Source organism: Corylus avellana, chromosome ca2 (genome assembly GCF_901000735.1).
Source record: "Corylus avellana chromosome ca2, CavTom2PMs-1.0".
Taxonomy (NCBI): Eukaryota; Viridiplantae; Streptophyta; class Magnoliopsida; order Fagales; family Betulaceae; genus Corylus; species Corylus avellana.
Window position 1 is genome coordinate 22,742,358 of NC_081542.1, and position 22,275 is coordinate 22,764,632.

Below are 22,275 nucleotides of genomic sequence, written 5' to 3' on the forward strand. Positions count from 1 at the left end.
AGGATCATTAAATCTGCCACTTTTAATTTGTAGAGATAACACCGATTTGCAATAAGCTCTCCGAAAATAAAAATGTATTAAGAGCTCATGTGGTATACAAAAATAACAAATAAGTCTCTTCACGTAACTTTCGTCTAATCTTTTTACAAAAACCATTAAATAACAAATACGTCTTATGGGTGACACGTGTCATAATCTGATTGATACTGATGTAGCATTTTTAGGATTTTTGTCAAAAAATTAGACAGAAGTTGGGTGCATAGATTTATTTGTTATGTGTGCATAACATAGAGAGCTCTTCAAACATTATTATAGCACATAAATTTTATTGTAAATCGAAGTAATCACACTGACTAATTTTGCATTTTTCCTTTAAAGTTTTAGACATAAATTCCTTGTCTTGAGTTTTATGGGGTTGTTGGTCTGACTAAAGCTAAATGTCATTCCTATATCCCTCTTGTGTCGTTTCAAAATTAATGTGGCTTTTAAAATTATTATTGAATCAAAATTAAATAGTGATCTATACAAATCTAATGGTGATTGTAAGTTACATCAATTTTGGAGAGATACAAAAGGGACATAAAAAAGACTTCTAGTATTACTATTTTGGTTATTAATCCTTAAATTGGACCAAGATTCTCTAAATTTTATTGACAGGAATAAAATATTCTAATAATATGATAATATATTTATCATATCTATAAAATAAATTTTAAACATAAAAACAACTTCTCTACATTTAAGTTTAAAAAGAAGAATACTTCTTTCTTTCTTTTTGTAATTCTTATTTCTTTATTTTTGTAATTCTTTCTTTCATTTATAGAGAGAGGAACTGATGAGCAAGCCTATCAATTTTCTATTGTGAATGTTGAGTTTCACATTGAGAAAATATAAAAGAAAATAATAGTTAATATACCAAAGTAGACCTGAGCCCATTAACTTAGGCTTTGAGGCTAGAGTGATGTTCAACTATGTATAATAATGTACTATTAGTAAAAACTCCATAACTTCTTTATCTCCACTCCGTCGGGTTTGGAATTGTGTCCGCTTCCACAACTCATGACAAGAGACACTCTTGAAAATGTAAAAAGACCTACAAGCGAGTGAGAGTACTCACAAGTGAGGGAAAGATTATTGTAAGTATTGAGTCTCACATTGAGAAAATATAAAAGAAAAGAGTAGTTAATATACTTAAGCAAAACTTAGCCCATTAGCGTAACCTTTTCGGTTAGAGTAGTGTTCAACTATGTATATTAATATACTCAAACTCCATAATCGCTTTATCTCCTAACATGTTCCTTAATTCTTATGAAGCGCTTTCATCAACTGCACCAACGAATTCCTTAATAAATATGCCCTTTTGTTAGGTTCGAAAGCAACCTATCATTGAATAAATCATTGAATAAGGAGAAAGATCCTTGAAATGGAGAGGATCCCATTTCCATTGAATATCTACTAGTCTTGGCTAAAGGAGCCCCACAACTTATGTCATTTATCAAATGAGGAATGATAGACTTGGATCACGATTTGTAAGTAAAGTATAGATTCTTAAATTATAGAATTTAGGCCGTTCATTTAGTTAAAACATTTGAAAAATGACATGTATTAAAATTGTAGTATGTTACATTTCAAAATTAAGTATATTTTTATCATGTTCTTGCTTTTTATGTTAAATGGTACTTTGATTCTTGTGTTGGATGGCCGTTAGGAAAAAATAAAAAATAAATAAAAATACTAGCATTAGGAAAAGACAAATATATGACCGTTGTCCGTTATGATAAAATTCACAAATATGACTGTTATGATAAGACAAATATTTAAAAATATGACCATTAAAAAAGACAAATATTTAGAAATATGACCGTTAGGAAAAAATAAAACACTCAACAATATCAATGTTAAAGAAATAATAAAAAAATTGTAAAATAATATTTAAATAGAATAATGAAAGTAGATAACTAAAATTGTGAGGCTGCTGGGAGTGGTTTAAAAAAGCTGATAGTTTAAATAGAGAAATGTAATTTATTTTGGCTAATAAATTTTGGTAAGTATATTTGGAATGCTTTTACCCATTATTTTTGGATTAAATGGTACTTTGATTCTTGTGCTTTTGGACTATTATCAAATAATAACTTGGATTTAAAAGATTGTTACACATGATATTACTTGAGCTTGTCTAAACGCATTATTTGGGGAGCAAATTTTGGAGAATTATTTTTTAGAATGTAGTATTTCTCTTGCTCATTCTGGGCATTAGTATCCATCAAGGTGTCGCCATCAAGTGTACCCCACCCATATCGATGACATCATTCTACTAATATTATTTTTAGAGTTTATTATACTTTTATGAAAGTTATGTGAAATTAATTTCAAGACGGTGGATTTAGTAGATTTATCAATAGGTATTTTGTTTGAAGAAGTGAAATTATTTACTGTAAAGTGTTATATTATTTTTTTAATGTTTCAAATTGAGATATTTGTTTTCTATTGAAGAGTGCAAAACACTTTATTTACGAGTATAGAAATAATTCCAACATAAATGTACGTGGTCGTATTCTCACACCTATTTTCTTAAAGTCGTTGAGAGATTAATTGGACATCACCGTTGACGCATTGACTTGGAATGTCTTCATTCATATGGCTATTCTAATTTCTACACCCTTGTGCACTGCATTCTTAAGCCAAAAAAAAAGAAAGTAAACGTCTTGCTAGATGAATAATAATTGCTCAAAATATATATCTAGTACTAGACTTTAGTTAATAATTGCTGAAAATATCATTGATTAACTGGAGAAGATTTTACTTAGGCACACTTTTTCGACGTAAAATGGTTTCCGTCGTAAAATATTTTCAACAGAAAATAATTTCTTGAAAAATGATTTCCTAGATATTTTGAGCAATTATTATTCACAAAACATTAAACAAGAGAGACTTTTTCAATATCACTTTGAGAACAACAAAATACTTCTAAAACCAGCTTGATTTGATGGTAGTTTAAAAGATATTATAAAAGGTAATTCATGAAAACTATTTATTTAATTAGATTAAAGAAAAAAAGTTAAAACTTTTTATGATGATATATTAAGATTTAAGAGTAAGATGTAATTAGTACTTGTACGTAGATCTTTCAACTTTCTTCTTTTTTCTTTTTTTGCAGGAGTATCGTCATGCAATCAGCTAGAAAAGAAAAGAAAATGTTTATATATATATATATCCTTCATCTACTATAACAAGATGAAATGTGTTGTTGTGGATGCTTATTAATAGGAAAATTAAAATAGGATATAATGTCTTTCAAATAAATTCTAGGTTCATGAAGAGGTTGTATTAATTTCAAAGTTGCATTATTGAATTAATTTATAAAAAGAAGTGTCACCAACGTGGCCTATAACATAGTAAGTGTCATGATTGAGGACTATTCCGCTTATTTGTAAACGTGATAAATATTACGTGGACTATCACTCGACATTAATTTGCATTTTAATAATCTTGTAAACTTGAATTGAACTTAATTCAAAAGAATATCTTTTTATGTTGTATCAGTGTGGCACAATCATATGAATTTTGGATAACGAATGAAGTTTTAACTTTCAGTAAAATATAAGAATATAATATTGTAGTCCTCAAGACAAAATAAAATTATAATTATGAATCATACAGCCGACAGCCGAATATATAGTCCATAACTCTGTACCTCATAAGTGTGAAGGTCCCTTGGTCTGAGAGTACGACAACATTGATTTATAGCTCATCCATTTTCCTTGCACACCACTTGCAAAAGAATACAGCCACATTTATGTATGGGGGAAATTTGTCCTGTTGAGACATGCATGTGCCCTACGAACTGAAGCAACAGTCCATAAGTGTGAAGGGTCCCTTAAGTAACGTCAAATAAATAATTCAGCACCCCTTTCGTCCTTAGTAATATCGAATAGAAAAAAATAAATAAATAAGTCAGTATATATATATATATCACATTTTCTAAGCAGCTTAATTTGCAAGAGAAGCTCGTAGAGGAGACCGATGATGATGATGGCAAGAGTAGTTGTTCATTATATTGGCTTTGTTGTACTCATCTTATTGCTTTTGTGCATGGAAGCACAAGCAGGCCGTGTGAGGAGACTTTTGTTCTTCTTCTTAATTTCTACCTGGATAAATATGTAAACTTTTCCTTCTTTTTAAAAAAACTAAATAAAAAAAAAAAAAAAAAATCCCGTACCTCACAAATGTGTAGGGTCCCCCAAGGAACATAAAATAATTGATTTAGTAAGCAATAATATGTGCCTCATAAATGTAAAGGGTCCCTTATATATATATATATATGTTCTATGCAGCATTGCAAAGCCTTATGATCAGTGGAGAAGATGATGATGATGGCAAGAGTTGTTCCTTATATTGGCTTTGTGGTACTCATCTTCTTGCTTTTGTGCATGGAAGCACAAGCAGGCCGTCTAGGCCCTACTCCTGATGATGAAGGTGAGGACGCTTTTGTTCTTCTTCTTTCCATCTGTAAACTTTTCCTTCATTTCAGGTTGGTGGAAATGGAAGATATCTATAAATTAATTAAGGCCTCAGCCTAATGAAGCGTTTAGTACAGCTGGGAGCTTGGGCCATGTTTTCATTTTTAAAACAATTACTTTATCAAAATTAAATTCTAAAATAAATAATGTCAATTCCATACATATATGAAAATTGAAGAAGCTAAATATTTTGTTGACAAATATTTTTAAACAATCCTTCATCAAAAAATACTCTTTTTGGGCTGACGTTAATGTCATATTGTATTCACCGCTAATGTCATAATGTATTCAACATACTATATATTATGTAACATCATTACAACACCACCGGCTAGCACCAATCGGTGATATTCAAATCAGATTGGGGTACATCGGGTGATAATTAGTGATGAAGATATCTTTTTAGGTCGCTTAGAAAATGCTATTTATAAAGACGCTTCTTCTTCAGAAAACAAAAAGAAGAGTTATTTATAACATAAAGAGTAAAAACCTGATCAAATATTCTTAATTCTTAACTGTAATATGTTACCTTTTTAATATATATTATTTTTCAAACGTTTTAATGTCTAAATTGACTAGATTTCGTAATTTGTGAATCTACAATTATAGTGAATCCTGTTATTTTGCAAACCCTAAACGCTACCAGTGAAAATGATGAACTTTGATACTGTTGATGTGTGCAGTTGAAGCCCTTGGTGAAATAGCTCAACAATTAGGAAAGACAGACTGGAAGATGGAGATAGACCCATGCATTAATGACACAAGTTGGCTCACACCGGCGCCACCAAAATCGGAGGAGTCAGTTTACACCAATATTGTCTGGTGCAATTGCTCCTACCCTGGAGGTGCTTGCCACGTAGAAAACATGTAAGCTCCCTTGATATTTAGTTCCTACTGTTAATTTTTCTTTTTTTTTTTCCTAGTTGAGAATTGAGATACAAACAGGGGAAAACAAAGAGAAGAAACACAAGAGCAAACTAACACACACAAGCATAATACTAGGGTGATAATTTTTTACACAAAATTATAAAGTTAGAGGTTGGCATAAACAGGCTGGCTCGCTTAACCCGTTTATGAAATTATATATATATATATTTTATATATATATATAATAAATACATGTTGAAGTGAGTTGAAATGGGTCATGTTGCATTAGGTCAAACGGATTAAAGAGGTCTCGTTTGTCACTTAAAGATTTTGTTTAAGATTATAGGTTTGACCCGTTTAATTAAACGAGTTATATTTTGGTTTAGGTTTATCAGGATGACGGGTTAACACGAGGTACCAACTTATTCTGCCAGCCCTACTTAATACATGATATGGCGGGAATCTTTCCCACCATCCACAGAGGGAACAAAGAATTGGAAATGGTGTCAAAAAAAATCTGGTGGTAGTGGCCCAATGAGTAGGATTGTGAGCATGAAAGTTTCGCCTCTTGATAAGAGGGTTGAAAACAGCCAGGAGGGTCCCATGTGCTTCCCCCCTTCATTTGGATCAGGCCATCAGAAAAAAGGAGATGATTGATGGTGTGGGAGATTCTGAAACCTTTGTTGTTACCTAGGGATTCCTCAGGAAGGAAAAGACGAGAGAATATCAGCACCAAGAAAAATGGGGGCAGAGGATCTCCTTGTCGGAGGCCTCTGTTGGGCTCAAATTTTCCAAACGGGGAGCCCCATTCTATTCTATTGAGGATGCACAGGATGAAAGACGACTCTATATATCCTGTCAAAAGCCTTATACATGTCGAATTTGATGGCTATCAAACATTTCCTAACCTTTTTCGTTTTTCAAAGTATGGAAGAGTTCGTGGACGAAGATGGAATTATTTTGTATATTCCTGCTCGCGTTTAAGGCAGGTTGAACGGTAGAGATGAGATTTGGGAGGAATGGTTTCAAGGGAAAGGCCAAAATTTTGGAGATGATTTTGTACAACGTGTTACAGAGGCTGATGGGGTGAAATTGAGAGACAAGAAAGCCCCAGGATTTTTGTTCCCACAACGAAACCCAGATCGATCAACAACACTGTGAATTGAACTGATTAGGGAATTGCATGGATGTGGAGCCCGGTATGGTCTTTGCGTGTTTGGATTGCGGGTCTGTGATTTGGGTTTGTGGGTGTGAGTGAGGCGGTTGATTTGCTTACCCATAGTTCATAAGTACAATTTATAATCGAGCAAATTGATAATTGGATAGCCAAATTATAAATAGAGTGATAGTTTGAGGTGCTATAATATAGAAATATATATGCAGAACAATAATTAACCACTTGATGAGCAGTAGCTGTCACCAGACTTTTGATCATGTGCAGTGATGATCAATGAGGAAGGAATGATGTAATTGATACCAAGATGTAGGTTCTGGTGAGGGTGCTCAAACTAGAGTGCTAGTCCCTTTTAGTATTGTAATCTATGCTGCAAGTTCATACTTACAAAAGTTCCAACTTTGATTGGCTTATGGTTTACTTGCAGAACACTTACAGGGCAGGATCTTGATGGTATACTCCCACCAGCTCTGGTGAAGCTAAAGTACCTTAAGATAATGTAAGAAGAGTAAACATTGTTTTGTTTTAATTTTCAGCACATGATAAATGATTTATGCTTCTAATTGCAAAATTTCTTCTTGGTTGTAGTGATCTCGCTCGCAACTACCTCAGTGGTAATATACCACATGAATGGGCTACTATGCAGTTGGAACGTATGTAAGTGACTCCTCAGTTCAAGTCCAAGGTTTTGCCAATAAATGCTCATTCTTAATGGAATGAGATGAACTCACTGCAGGTCCATCGCTGTGAACAACTTATCAGGACCAATTCCAAACCACTTGGGAAAAATGACCACTCTTCAATATCTGTATGCTCTTATTGCATCTTTCTTCCTCACTGATTATTTACAGTAAAATTATGTTTGTTTGGTGTAGCTTGCTTTAATTTTGAATGGCATCATATACTCAGGAGCATAGAGAACAATCAGTTTTCTGGAACTGTCCCACCTGGGCTTGGGAATTTGTTGAACTTGGAGGATATGTCAGTATTTCTTTCTTGTCTTTTATATATGACTTTTCATATCACATTTGAGTAGTCATTTCTACCTTCTCAATGATTTGCTTAATCACACTTTTGGTGTCTGCAGCTTTCTTAGTGCTAACAATCTCACAGGGGAGTTGCCCCCGGCTCTCGCCCGGCTAACCAAATTAAGACAATTGTTAAGAGTTTACAACCTTTTACACTGCTTTACTTATGATAACATTAGAATTCTCCTAGAAAAATCCTCATGTTTTATGTCATTTGATTTCTTTCATTTTTGGCCTAATGCAGTAGGATTAGCAGTAACAACTTCACAGGAAAGATGCCAGATTTTTTCCAAAGTTGGAAGCAACTTGAGAAATTGTAAGTGTGCTTTCCTGTTATGCATTCTAAATCTCCTTGATGTAAAGGTTTTAGGATGTATCATCATTTGACAGAGAGATCCAAGGTAGCGGTCTCAAAGGGCCAATCCCTTCTAGCATATCTGTCTTGAAAAATCTAACTGAACTGTGAGTTAAACCTTTAATGTGAATAGTTCTTTAGTTGCAACATTGTGATTAAACATAATTAGCAATAATTTCTTAATTATGCAATTCCATACAGAAGAATCAGTGACCTGCTCGGTGAAGGTTCAGATTTTCCACCCTTAATGAACATGAAACACATGGGGGAATTGTGAGTCATTCTTGTGACCGTAAAATGCTATAGAATTAGAATAATTTGACATGCACTTTTCAGAAATTGTAATTATACAAACTCAATTTATATTGCAGGACATTGAGCAGCTGTAACATCTCTGGAGAAATCCCTGGATATATAGCAAATATGAAAATACTTAAAAAATTGTAAATGTGTTTCTCCTCATGGAAATATTCCCTTTTATTATCCCTATTCTGAGATTATTACATTGTTAACACATTCATACATGCATTGAGAAACATGGGTTTTCTTTTCTTTTCTTTTCTTTTTTTTCTTAAAAAAATTTCTTTTGTTAGGTGATGCATGTATTCACATCTCAAAATTAATGAAAATATATATTATACCCTCTTGTTATTAGGCATAAAATGACAAAATATAAATTTACTTCAAGTTGATTACTTGTGGACTTTAATCCACTTAAAAGTCTCAAATTTTATGTGTTATTTATGTAAAATTCTCTCTCTAGATCTAGTAAAGTAAGCGCAAACCATTGTTGAGGCATTCCATATGAAGAGAGGGATTGGAGAGAAAGATACTGACTCTTTTGAGCCACAGCATCAGCCATATTACCACATAAATATAGTCTGGATATGCTCCTTTTTATTGATCTAGTCTGTGCAGCATCCTCTTTGTTGGATTGAAAGAACAGTGGAGGTAGTTTCTTGCCGAGGGATTAGGGAGCTGTTTGCTCTGCTTCCCCTGTATTCTGTTTGTATTCTCTGGTTTTGCTTTAATTAAACTTAATTATCAGAAAAAAAAAAAAATGGAGGAACTTAGGTTATCAATTAAAAAAATTCAAATAGATACTCTTTTAAGTTGCATCCTTGGCCATTGATTTAAGTATATGAATTTTCTATTCTATATTTCTGAATTACTTATGCCTATAGTTTATATATCACCACATTTTTGACATTGTTATCTTGTTTGCCATATTCAGTTAACTTGTCATTGAAAAAATCTGTTCCATGACATCTTTCTTGCTATATACTTGCAGGGATCTCAGTTTCAACAGATTGGAAAAACAAATTCCAGAATTTGAAGGTCTAACGTTGATGAACACGTAAGCTATGTAGATTTAAGAGAGAAACAACCGTGTATGTTAAGATGCATAGGAGGCCTTGCAGATTTTTTGATTCATTAGGAAATGTTAGGGATTGTCGAAACTATGCTATTTAGTGAAAAGTAAAGAAAATAATACACACGGAATTTAAGTGGAGTGTGCCTATGTCCATAGGAGCAAGCTGCTAATTTTTCACTATATCAACAAAGAATAGGGTCTCAACTTATATATGTCGTCCCCTATTAAAACCCTACCCTTATCACACTTCGGTCCGCCCATGAGGCCTTTGTACTAGAGACCAATCTTACTTCCTCATCCAGAATATGAGCCATCATCTCTAACAATCTCAACCTTGGCGAATATTCAGCCCCTTAGCAGATGTCAAATTCTTATGCCTCCACTCAGAACCAATAGGTTGGGGAATGTATTCTTTCTAGCATCAATAAACATCGATCAAGTTCGAATAGTGCTTGAACTCAGCTGTTGTGACAGACTTTGTCAACATATTAAGTACATTTTCAGAAGTGTGAATTTTCTCAAGTATCACTTCACCTGAAACAATAAGCTTGCGTATCTTGTGAAACCTTATATCAATATGCTTTAGTCTTGCATGATACAGTTGGTGCTTTGCCAAGTAACTGACACTCTAACTGTCACAATCCATCTGAACTCCACCTTGCTTTATACCAAGCTCTTTGACTAGCCCCTTTAACCACAACGCTTCTTTAGTATAGTAGCTTCAGCCACTGCAAAGCTTCTGTAGTAGACATTGCTACTAGGGATTGTAGCATGGATCTCCAACAAATACGCCCATCTGCTAGTGAGAAAACATAACATGTACTAGACCTCCTATCATCCAAATCACTTGCATAATGTACATTTACAAATCCCATAACTGAAAATACAGCCCTGTCGCCTTACAAACATAAATAATTTCATGGTCTGTCGTATCCCTTAAGTACCTGAAAATCTACTTGACCGCTTTCTTCCTAGATTTGCCATGTACTTGCTAACCATGCTAACTGCATGAGCCAAATCAGACCTAATACAGACCATCACATCCATCAAACATCCTATTGCTCTAGCACATGGAGCCTTTGACATACCTTCAATTTTTTCCTCTTATCTTTGGGCATGTACTAATGGATAACCTAATGTGATTCGCCAATGGTGCACTTACGTGTTTAACATTCTCCATACTAAACTTCTCTATCAACTTCTTGACATAATTTTTCTGAGACAACCAGAATTTTTTGGCCTCCATGTCCCTGCGAATCTCCATACCACGAGTCTTCCTAGAAATGCCCAAATCTTTCATATCAAACTACTTTTGTAACAAAGATTTCAGCTTGTCAACCTCACACATGCTCTTAGCAGCAATCAGCTTATCATCCATATAGAGGAATAGAAAAATATGAGAACCATCTTCAAGGGCCTTAACCTAGACACAACAATCATCCTCACAACAATTATAATCAATCTGAATCATACAGGAGTCAAACTTTTTTTACTGTTGTCATGGAGAAGAAAATGCTTTAGCCCATAAAACGACTTCAATTTACAGACAAGATGCTTCGTCTCAAGTTACTTGAACCCTTCTAGTTGTTCCATGTAAATTTTCTCTTCCAAACCACCATGAAGGAAAGCTGTCTTAACATCCAACTACTCCAATTCCAGATTGAGATAAGCTTCTAAAGCCAACACTTCCCGAAAATTTTCAAACAGGTTTGACAACAATGTGATTATGTTGCTTACTGATCAGGTATCTAACAAGTAACTTGCTTAATGGGAGTATTCCAAACTGGATCAGGAACAGTAAAAGGTACAGTTTTTGTAAGATTGACCTTTTATTTACAATTTTCTATTTTCTTTACTTCGATGAAGAGAAATTACATGAAATGAACGTATTTCATTTCAGGAGCATAGATCTTTCTTACAATAATCTTACTCGAAGTCCTCAAGATACTTGTACAGGAACAGGCCTGTAAGTATATTCTTTTTATTCTTCCTTTGTTTAGCTCTTTGACCTTCAAATCTTTGGAAAAACTTGTTTGTCATCATCAGGAATTTGTTCAAAAGCTTCCATGGACAGGAAAACTCGTAAGCTTATGATTCATTAACATTTTTAAGTGTCAGTCAATTTTTATACTTTAATTGTACAGAACCTAACCCTACTTTCTGTTCTACACTAATCAAGAACGCTTGGTGTATGCCCAGAGGACAAACCATGTTCACAAGGTAATATACATTTACACATCTGTTTGAATTTATATTTTAGGTATGTGCTTCAAATTTGTTGGAACTGTTAAAGTATAAATTAAATGATTAAATTTACTTCTTCCTGTCAACTTAAGCTTTTGGGATAATTGGTGATTTAACAGGAACCTCTTCTTTGATAATTTCAATGGTGGAAAAAGTCAGTTAAATGTCCACATATTAAAAAATTAATAATAAAACATTTAACATTATTTTTTGCTCCATTGTATTAGCTTGTATGATAACACCACTAACAATGCTGCTGTTTCTGTGCAGATTACTATTCATTGCACATTAATTGTGGTGGAAGCAGTGCAAATATTGGAAGCATAAGTTATGTAGGGGATACAGATCTTGGAGGTCCATCAAGATTTTACGAAGCGGGAGATAACTGGGGATTTAGTAGCACTGGACACTTTCAGAAAGCTGATATCAAAAACTATACAACAAATAATGTATCTGTACTTAGAATGCATGACTACAAATTGTACATGAATGCACGCATCTCTCCCCTTTCTCACACATATTATGTGCAGTGCTTAGCAAATGGAAAATATACTGTGAGACTTCACTTTGCAGAGATTGTATTGAGAGGCAACAAATCTTTTTATGGTCTTGGAAGACGAATATTTGATGTTTATGTACAGGTACTAATCACATAATTCATTATGCACTCCATATTTATTGAAGATGATTTGATTTGATTACTTAATATGTTCCAGAGGGAACTGAAGCGGAAGGATTTTGATATTGTAAAGGAAGCAAAAGGGGTTGATACTGCAGTCATTATTAACTTTACAGCAGTTTCAGTTATTAATAAAAGTTTAGAGATTCGCTTTCATTGGGCTGGGAAAGGGACAACAGCTACTCCAAAAAGAGGAATATATGGTCCTCTTATATCTGCCATCTCTGTGGAGGCTAGTAAGTAGCGTAGTTGGTTCTGTATTCATTTTTTTTTTTTTTTGTCTTTCTAGTTGACATGTTATTTCTTCTCTCTCTCTCTTGTTTATCTGCATTTCATGATCTTTATTATCAACTTATTTTGTAGAGCAGATTGATTAAGATTAGATGAATAGCAAATATAGTAGAAGCAGTACCATAATTAGTGGATGCAAAATTAGACTTAAAAAGAAAAGAAAAGAAAGATTACTTTTCAATTTGATGGAGCTACAATCCAGATTTTTGCCTTTTGATTTTTCTTTTCCTTGACATAGGTTGAATCTCTGTAACATCTTATATATGATATCTTGTTCCAGATTGATCACATAAATGTGTGCCTTTGTATACAACACAGAGTGGAATGCAATCTTACAATAAATCTTCTTGGAAATTTTTCTTTTCATATAGATTTCAGACCTAGCAAGTGGAAGAAGAACATTGCGGTTGGAGCTGTAGTTTTTTCACTATGTGTTGTTTCTATCATTTTATGCATTCTTTGGTGGAAGGGCTGTTTTGGTCGCAGATTATCAAGAGAAAAAGGTAATAAGTACCATGCAAATCTTGATGTAGAAAGGATATAAAAAGAAATAAAAAAATCATTTTCTCCAACTAATTGAGTATCCAGAACATTTGTATTGCATTTGAAGGGCTCAGTACTCTATTTCAGACTTCTAATAAATCTTTCTTTTCTTTTTTTTTCTTTTTTTTCTTTTATATATACGCCTAGATGAAGAATCAGTAATCCAAAATTAGTGGAACCATGAAAAGCAGGGACATGATTCCAAAGGATATGAACCAATCTTTATAATACTTGTTTTTTGTTGCATTTTAACACAGTATGGAATTAGGGTGATGGCAAAGTTTACTAGAGTAAATTGAGCAATGATTAGATAGTTCAATCTCCCTACTTGACTGTGTATCTTCTTCTTCTTCTTCTAAGTACACTACTTGACTGTATATCTTAGGATTAGACTATGTAAAGTATGGGAGAGGAAAATCATAATTGACTTTGTTGGAAACCCAGTAGTTTTAGGACTAGAAATTATAATGCCTTCTTTGGTAGGATTGCGTATCCAGTTATGTTTAACGTGGCAGAGGAAAAGACTGTGAAAGGCATTTGGGATAAGTTGTGTAATATTTTGAAGGAAAATCAATGTCAAACCAGATTCATCATAGGAGAAACATGTACAATCTGAGAATGTAAAAGAGTTTCCCATTTCAGAAGCATCTCAATGAGTTCAATGCCCTTGTCAGTACGTTGACTACTATTGGAGTCAATCTGGAAGAAAAACAGAGTACATGCCAACTACACATGCATTTAAAGAAGCTATTTGGTTGAAAAGATTGTTTGCTGAATTTGGCGTCAAGCAAGATAGAGTGATTGTTCATTTTGACGTTCATAGTGTATTATGTCCTTAGGATAGGATTAGTATTACACAAAGCTTATGTTAATATGATTACACACATTGTATCCTAGAAGTAGTTTGAGGTTTCATAAGGACAGAGAGGGAGAGAGTCTTATTATATTTTTCCTTGATACAATTGAAGAAGAATATCTTTATTGCTGCGTATTTAGGTAGATAATCTTGCTGAACTAAGTTAAATTCTTATGTCTTGAATCTTAATTCTTGCTTCTTATTTTTTGTTGATATTTTTAGTTGTGCGTGTACTGCTAATTCGAACAGTCTTAAGAGTTTATTTGTTGTTAACACATCCACAGAATCTCATAAAGATTGAGCTTACGCATAATAACTGGAATTAGTGTCTTTTAGTTTCAATTCTTGGTATCATTCTCTCAAATCATCTAATACTCTAGAGGCACTCGGATACAAAATTAAGAAGTCTAACTATTTTGTAAGATTCAGTCAAACATCTTAAGCTCAATTCTTTTGACAGAATTGAAAGGATTGGATCTACAAACCGGTTTCTTTACCTTCAAACAGATCAGGGCTGCCACTAACAACTTTGAAGCTGCAAATAAAATTGGGGAAGGTGGTTTTGGATCTGTCTACAAGGTCAATCTAGATTTCATGTTCCTTTCTTTATTTCCCTCTTTTATTCTCTTCTTTGTTCTTTTTTTTTTTTTTTTTTTTTTTTTTTGAAGATTTTGCATGTATATTTCCTATTTGTTTTCTTTCATATTGGTAACAGAAACTTTCAGGAAAACCTATTTGCATACCTGAAGATGCATATTTTTAATGCAGGGTATACTTTTAGATGGTACTATAATTGCTGTTAAGCAACTTTCTTCGAAATCAAAGCAAGGAAATCGTGAATTTGTGAATGAAATTGGCATGATATCTGCTTTACAGCACCCAAATCTTGTTAGATTGTATGGATGTTGTATTGAAGGAAATCAATTGTTCTTAGTATATGAATACATGGAAAACAATAGCCTGGCACGTGCTTTGTTTGGTAAGCTTAATGTTTTCACTTTAGTATTTTTATGTTTACTGTAGAATGGATAAGTAATGAACACTGTGAATAAACTATAATAAGAACTAAGTTTATGAGTTCCCCATTGGACTATCTACAAAATATGTAGGTCCAGAGGAATATTGCTTAAACTTGGATTGGCCAACAAGGCAGAAAATATGTGTTGGCATAGCGAGAGGTCTGGCTTTCTTGCATGAGGAATCAACAATAAAAGTTGTTCATAGAGACATCAAAACTACCAATGTGCTACTGGATAGGGACCTAAACCCAAAGATTTCCGACTTTGGTTTGGCCAAGCTTGATGAAGAGGGAAACACCCATATCAGCACCCGAGTTGCTGGAACAATGTGAGTTACCTTTTTCCTTCTTTCCTTCAATATGGAGTCTTTTTGTGATTCTGTTCCTCCGTTTCTTTTGGCCTCCCAAGTTATTTAGTATGAGATAAAAAGGAACAGACATCAATTGATCTTTATGTCTCTATGAGATGCTGCCCTGAAAGTAAATCTGAATATGGCAGCAATGAAAGTCTGCATATTAGAAAACTTTATATATGGAATGTACTATAGACGTCCTGGATTAAGTATTTGATTGGATTTTGATATGTCAGCTGTTTATATTTGCAACTCAACCATACTTACAGAGTTCATAGCTACATCAATTATCAACCAGTATTCTACCTTTGCAACTTGTCTAAACATGAAACACGTTCTAGTAACTTGCAAGTTGGAAAGGTAATGAAATGTTCTTCTTTCCCACCGACAAAAAAATTATGTATCTTTAACATAATGAAATTACCACTTAATCCTAGTAGCCATATTGATTGCATAATTGCACGTTGAGTGCAAATAAAATATGATTTGGTACTAAAGTATCTCTTGACGCTAGACTTTGTTGAATATGAAATATCAGAGCTTCCTACTAGTGATCTTTTTTTTCTTTCCTATCTATGCATACTAGTAATCTAAGTCGTAATATAATCTTCATTTGCAGAGGATACATGGCGCCAGAATATGCATTATGGGGTTATTTAACCTATAAAGCAGATGTCTATAGCTTTGGGGTTGTTACATTGGAAATTGTTGCTGGGAAAAACAACATGAAATATCGACCAAATGAGAATTATGTATGCCTTCTAGATTGGGTAAGATTGATTTGTTTCTTTTATTATATGCGTCTATAAATAACGTTTAGAGGCCTGGCTACTTCTTTGTCCTTTTCCACTCAATTTGGTCATCTGATGATATGTTACTCTAGACTCAACCAGCAAAATAAACTAACATATGTTGAAATTGTTTGATTTGATCACTTCACACTTGAGTTCAGCATTTTGACATGTATTTTATTTTCTCTGTGAGTATGGCCGCTTATTCTCTTATGTTGATTTGCTACTTTTCATTCTCATTCTCATTTCTAAACTTATTATAGGCGCTTGTTCTACAAAGAAAGGGTAATATAATGGAGCTGGTGGATCCAAAGTTGGGTTCAGAGTTAAACAAGGAGGAAGCTAGTAGAATGATCAAAGTTGCTCTCTTATGCACTAATCCATCACCAGCACTTAGACCCACAATGTCTGCAGTAGTAAGCATGTTAGAAGGCCAAACCATTGTTGATGAAGTCACCATGGATCCGAGTATATATGGCGATGAAATGGGGTTTAGTGCCTTAAGACACCAGTTTGACCAACTCCAACCAGTACCAATGAGCTCAAGTGGAACAGAGAGCCTTATACATTCATCAGTTGCGACATGGGTTGGATCTTCTTCTACATCTGGCCAGGATATCTATCCAGTTAATCTTGATTCTCAGTAATGCCAGTATAATATTGCCACCAACCATGCTAAATACTTTTTTTCTAATAACTAAACCGCATTTGCTTCACCAAATTCAAGAGTTAAATGAACAGCTGAGTGGTTTTAGTCCATAGTACTTCTGCAGGGATTTGGTTGGGCCTATGGGATGACCATGGGAAAGAGTACATAGCTTTGTTGTTTTACCCATTGTTGAATTCTGAATAAGAGAATATGCTGTACTGAAGTGAAGATTTATAAATAGTGTTTGCATAAAGCGTATTCTCTTTAATTAGAAATGGATACTATATGCTACACCCCATCACACTCTTTTGTCCCTTTTTCACTTGGCTAATTAATGTCATAGTGCCAAGAACTGAGGGGCTCTGCTAGTGCACATCATGCCAGTGAAGTGGAAGTGTAGTATGTAACATTATTCTGTAAGACTAGAGAACGTTAAAGTGAATTTTTTTTTTTTTTTTCCTTCGAAAATTTAGAGAGTAATTTTTAAACAGTTTATAAAGAGAAAATATTGTTTTGAGTTCAGTATAGCAATGGACTTGATATGGCTCTAAAGAAACAAAACTACATATTCATGAGCAACCTTTCTCAAACGTTCTCTTCTTGCGAAGAAAAATCAGAGAGAGTACATGAGCAGGTAGAGATTCATGTCAGCCTTATACAAAGTAATGGCCCTAATGGGTTCCTGCACCCAATAACTCACTTAGATTAAATTTCGAAATGGGTCAAAGATTCTCTCTATGATTGTATTTCTTGACCAAGTTGTATTAGGAGACTTGTGCCAACTTAGTGCTCTTATAAAAGAGGGCCTCTCATATGTTACGTAACGCAGTGCACTGCACAAGAGAATCAAAGAAGCCACTAGTGTTTTTTTCTTCTTGGTTTGGAGACAGAACAAGAGAGACAAACAATAAGGTTGTTGTTACTGTGTGAAAGGAAAATAGAGAGACCAGCCGTCATCTTGCCCTAGCAAAAAAGTAGTTTGTATTCTTGTCTCTTTTGTATTCTTCATTTTTTGAGAGTTGATCCAATAGTTGATGAACAATGTCACCTCAGCCCATTAAATGAGAGTGAAATAGAGACGTGATTTTTAACATTTCTCTCTTTATCAAGGCATTGATTGGTCTTTGTTAATGTGCTATCAGCCAATGCGCTTGCAAATTAATGAATGGACAAAATTTTCTTTCAAACTAAGACTAATATATTATGAACGTTAACCAAGCCGAGTTTATACGAGCTTGTATCATTTAATAATCAATTATAATTTCGTGTTCATGAACGGTCTGTTTAATTATAATCAAGTCGAGCTTGAGTCAAGCTTAATCATTTTTTTATATCTTTTTTTTTTTCTTTTTCTTCAAAGCAATAACGGGGAAAGGGAAATATATAATTACGAGATAACAAAATACAACAAAGGGATGGGCAAACCCACAATACAACAACATTGTAACTCTTGATTGTGCCATTTTCGATTCGATGCTTACCCCCTTAACTATTAGCCATTAATTTTATAAGGCCGTATCATTCATTTGGCCCATTTCCTTTCATTCATTTAGATCCTCTCTGCTACTCGAGAGTCACATGACTCCCATGGTCCATCACATGGTGTTGAATCAATTATCAAATTTACCCATTTTCAAGAACTGGGTCTGTATAAGGGTAAAAGATGATGAATTTGCTGCGCCAATTTTAGCTATCAGTGGGACTCATGATTCGTAACTCACATGGTCCAGCACATGGTGTTGAATCAATCATCAAAATTTACCTCTTTTCAAGAACTGGGTCTGTGTAAGGGCAAAGATGATGAATTTGCTGTGCCAATTTTGGCTATCACTGGGAGTCAAGGAAATCTGTTGAGTTAAATTACTAATTATCTCTTTAATAAATAAATTATAATACGTGAAATATTTAATTAAAATAAAATGTAAATGACAAAAACAAAATTTAAATCCAGATTTTTTGTTTTAATGATACCATGTTAAATCAATATTTATTAAATGATATATACTTAAAAAAAATTTAAAAAAAAAAAAAAAAAAAAAAACAGTTAAATGATAATGAGAAAATTAAAATAGGGAAAAGAGTGATTGGAATTTTCAGCAAGCAAATAAAAAGGGAGGCAGGGAGTTTCTGATCACGTGGTTCATTGATTTTCAACAACCCATGCATGGAAGGATTTTCGATCTTTTATAAAGGTGATTGTACTTCTACACTGATTTTTATGGTTCTATAGATAGACCCTACGGATATGTTGGCCATAAGAGAAAAAGTACCACTAGTACGATCTATAGCACATGGGGCCTCAAATTAATAATTGTCCCATTCCATGTATTTTTATATCAGTAACTATTAATTAGAAAACGCTGAAAACTTAAATTGTCCCTCACTCATTTTTAATAAGTAGTTCAACTAACTGAAGATCATGTTTCATGAAATAAAAATTATTGGTTCGAATCCTTTTATCCCATTTTCCTCTCTTTATGCGAACATATCAAAAAATAAAATGTCCCTCACTCTGAGTAAAGAAATTCGAACCTTAATCTATGGTGTGGAGGGCATAACTATCTATTATTATTATTATTTTTTTATCTATTTAGACAATAAATATAAGAAATTGACTTTATTCGGTACATTCCTTATTCGAGCTAACAATTCGAAGAATAACCTGCTGCCAAGAAACCTAACTAATCCGTCCTTCTCTTGCCGACACATTAAGGAGGTTTCAAAAGAAGGGCGAATTACATGTGGAGTTCATTACATGCATGTGTAGTGCAAGGAATGGATGATCCATGCGTAAGTGTTAGTGTTTGTAACGTAGGACACTCTAAATATTACAGTTGTAAAGTTTTCTTTCTTTTTTTCTTTTTTCTTTTTTTCTTTTTCTAAGTAAAAAGAGATGGTAAATTCTTATTATAAATAGTAATTTAACATGGTATCATAATAAAGGTCCAAATCGAGTTTTCCGTCATTCACCCTCATAAAGTTAAAAATTCAACATGATGGGCCTCTTTATATATATATATATACACACTAAATTTTTCTTCCATATATTAAGACCTTATCCTCGTGTTAATATATTAAACAAACTGTTGGATCATAAGGCTTACTTAAAACAGGGTTTTGGAGGAGCAAATGATGGATTTTAAGCTTGAGATAGCTCAATGACAATGGTGTGCACACCCAAGAGAGGTTTTCATATTAGGGTCTTATGCGCGATTCCAAGATTTATAGCTCAAGTTACGCACGAATTACTACCATGAACATAATATCACCCTATCAATTAAGAACGGAAGGATCCATGAGAGATAGGAACGTAAATTTAGGGAGCTCCGGCAATGGGCTTGATCGACCGAACAATATGCTGGATCAACTTAGACAAGGCACGTGGCAACTTGGAGTTTTGGCAGGAAAAATTCTAATCCTGGTCGACTCAGTGAGCACGTACTCAATCAATCGAGCTTGCCTTTGATTTGACTTGATTTAACTGGCATTAAATGCGAGTCATGAAGGCTTGGTCAATTGAGGGTACTCAAACACTATCAACTAAGACTTGGTAGCCATCCAGTAATGCGACGAAAAAATGGCTTGATTGACCGAGCACTATAGTCTATAGCACCCTCGAAAGATTCTATAAATAGAGGCTAGCTACAATCTCACATAATACTAACCATGTCAACTTAAAATGTGAATTGTCACGTCAGTTTGTAAAATTGTGCAGATTATCATGATCAATTTGTAAGAGACTCCTAGAACAAGCTAACATTCTCCAATAAAAAAATAAAAAATGAATAACTACTATTTGCTAGTTCAGTCAGATATTAGAGGGTCAAATTAAAAACTAGTATATTAAAAATGGTATTTTATTACATATTCTCTATTATTTTGCATAAAGTAAGTTTTCAATAACTTTGTAAGGAATATTGATGGTGCAGTGGAAGCCCTGAGGGAAATAGGTGGGCAATAAGGGAAAAAAGACTGGAATTTCAACATAGACCCATGCATCAACGACACAAGCTCTAGCTGGACGACACAAATGATGGAGTCAACGCCGTTGTACAACAATAGTGTCGTTTGCAATGGCTCTTACCCTGGAGGTGTTTGCCACGTAGAAAACATGTAAGCTATCCCCTTTCACTTGATATTTAGGACCAAATAAAGGGTCGATTAATTTCTATGCTTGGGTTAATTCTTAATATTTTATTTATGATGACAATTCAAAAAATAATGACATTCATCACTAACAAATGACATTGTTTTAGTGAATTAGGCTGATACAATTCAAAAAATAATGACATTCATCACTAACAAATGAAGTTGTTTTAGTGAATTAGGCGGATCCAATTATTAACCGCATTCACATATATACCTGCATGTTATTACATAAATAGCGATTAGCAATTATTTGCGCTTTTATAGTCTTAGAATTGAAAGATACGAGGAAATGAGAGTGATAGCAGTACACGGACCACTTCACATCACCTTTAGGGTGATATAAGGGTAATGTAAAATATTACTTGTTTCTCTCTCAATCTTTTCTCACTTTTTGGTGGTAAAGGTTGTTGGCAGTAGGTTGTCGACAAGTAATATTATAAATAAGACCTTTGTCTCTCTTTAATCTTTAAAAGTGATGTGTCATTTAAAATCATCATTAAATTTGAAATAAATCATTATTAAATTCTAATTCAACCACGTCACATTTGAAAATAAAAAAGTGAGAAAATTTATTAGCACTTATAACATTACAAGTAATGATAAGCGTTACCCTTATGTGACTATGTTCACTTAAAATTGAAGTGCCTTTTAAAATTACAATTAATTTAATTGTAATTTTAAAAGGCACGTCAATTTTAATTGAAAAAAAAAAAAAAAAAAAAAAAAAACGATGACATCATCAGTAGTCTAGCATTTCTCTGTCGGCGAAGAGAGAGAGAGAGAGCTCACAGTTTCTTTAGCCGGCCGGCTACAACAGGCGGACAGGCCTATCGGAATTCTTCGAGTATGACCCGTAATACGTTTCGGTTACCAAAGCATTAGAATTCTGGTTTCTTTGAGGTTAGCTGCAATGGCTGCCACACCGATGTGGAAACCAGATCCATAACAACACCATGAATTAAACCGTCAAGGGGATTCAATGGGTATGTTGGAGAATTTAATGATGGCTAGAACTCTGAACTATAGTTTTTGATAGTACAGTACCTTGGAGAATAAGAAATCGTGTTGAATAAGGGAATGAATATGAAATGGGTCAAAACAGAAATATATGTAAGAACATAAAATTAATACATTTGTTGTTTGTGGGAAGTTAGTTTTTACGATTATTCATATTCAAGGTCATATTTTTGAAAGTTGCACATTTGATTGGGATTATGGGTAACCTGTAAATATCATTTTCATACAGATTTCTTAAAGGGCAGGATCTTTCTGGTGTACTTCCACCAGCTCTGGCGAAGCTACCATACCTGAAGCTAATGTAAGAATAGTAACCATTATTTGTTTTTCTTGTTAGAACCTGAAAACTAATTTCTTCTTCTAATT

The 22,275-nt window shown here is 33.7% G+C and overlaps 1 protein-coding gene across 9 annotated transcripts; it reads left to right on the forward strand.

Annotated features, from left to right (window-relative positions):
- The first annotated feature begins 4,345 nt into the window (after nucleotides 1–4,345).
- LOC132168622 (probable leucine-rich repeat receptor-like serine/threonine-protein kinase At3g14840) lies at nucleotides 4,346–16,966 on the forward strand. 9 transcript variants are annotated; one of them, XM_059579615.1, is made up of 24 exons: nucleotides 4,346–4,476; nucleotides 5,204–5,387; nucleotides 6,989–7,060; nucleotides 7,150–7,218; nucleotides 7,298–7,369; nucleotides 7,471–7,542; nucleotides 7,649–7,720; nucleotides 7,834–7,905; nucleotides 7,980–8,051; nucleotides 8,146–8,217; nucleotides 8,316–8,387; nucleotides 9,236–9,301; nucleotides 11,064–11,123; nucleotides 11,220–11,285; nucleotides 11,366–11,401; nucleotides 11,499–11,539; nucleotides 11,834–12,204; nucleotides 12,280–12,478; nucleotides 12,905–13,036; nucleotides 14,393–14,511; nucleotides 14,701–14,911; nucleotides 15,042–15,279; nucleotides 15,923–16,073; nucleotides 16,358–16,966. In XM_059579615.1, the coding sequence occupies exons 1-24, from the start codon at nucleotides 4,365–4,367 to the stop codon at nucleotides 16,739–16,741; spliced, it is 3,015 nt and encodes a 1,004-aa protein (XP_059435598.1). In that variant the 5' UTR covers nucleotides 4,346–4,364; the 3' UTR covers nucleotides 16,742–16,966. The 9 variants fall into 9 exon arrangements, with proteins under 9 accessions (XP_059435598.1, XP_059435599.1, XP_059435600.1 ...); XM_059579616.1 differs by having other exon boundaries at nucleotides 8,149–8,217; XM_059579617.1 differs by lacking the exon at nucleotides 8,316–8,387.
- The last annotated feature ends 5,309 nt before the right edge of the window (nucleotides 16,967–22,275 follow it).

Coding starts and splice junctions, on each gene's coding strand:
- LOC132168622 (XM_059579615.1), top strand. CDS start 4,365: ATGATGATGATGGCAAGAGTTGTTCCTTATATTGGCTTTGTGGTACTC. Junction 7,370..7,470: donor ATGACCACTCTTCAATATCT/GTATGCTCTTAT, acceptor TCATATACTCAG/GAGCATAGAGAACAATCAGT. Junction 13,037..14,392: donor CAGATTATCAAGAGAAAAAG/GTAATAAGTACC, acceptor TTCTTTTGACAG/AATTGAAAGGATTGGATCTA.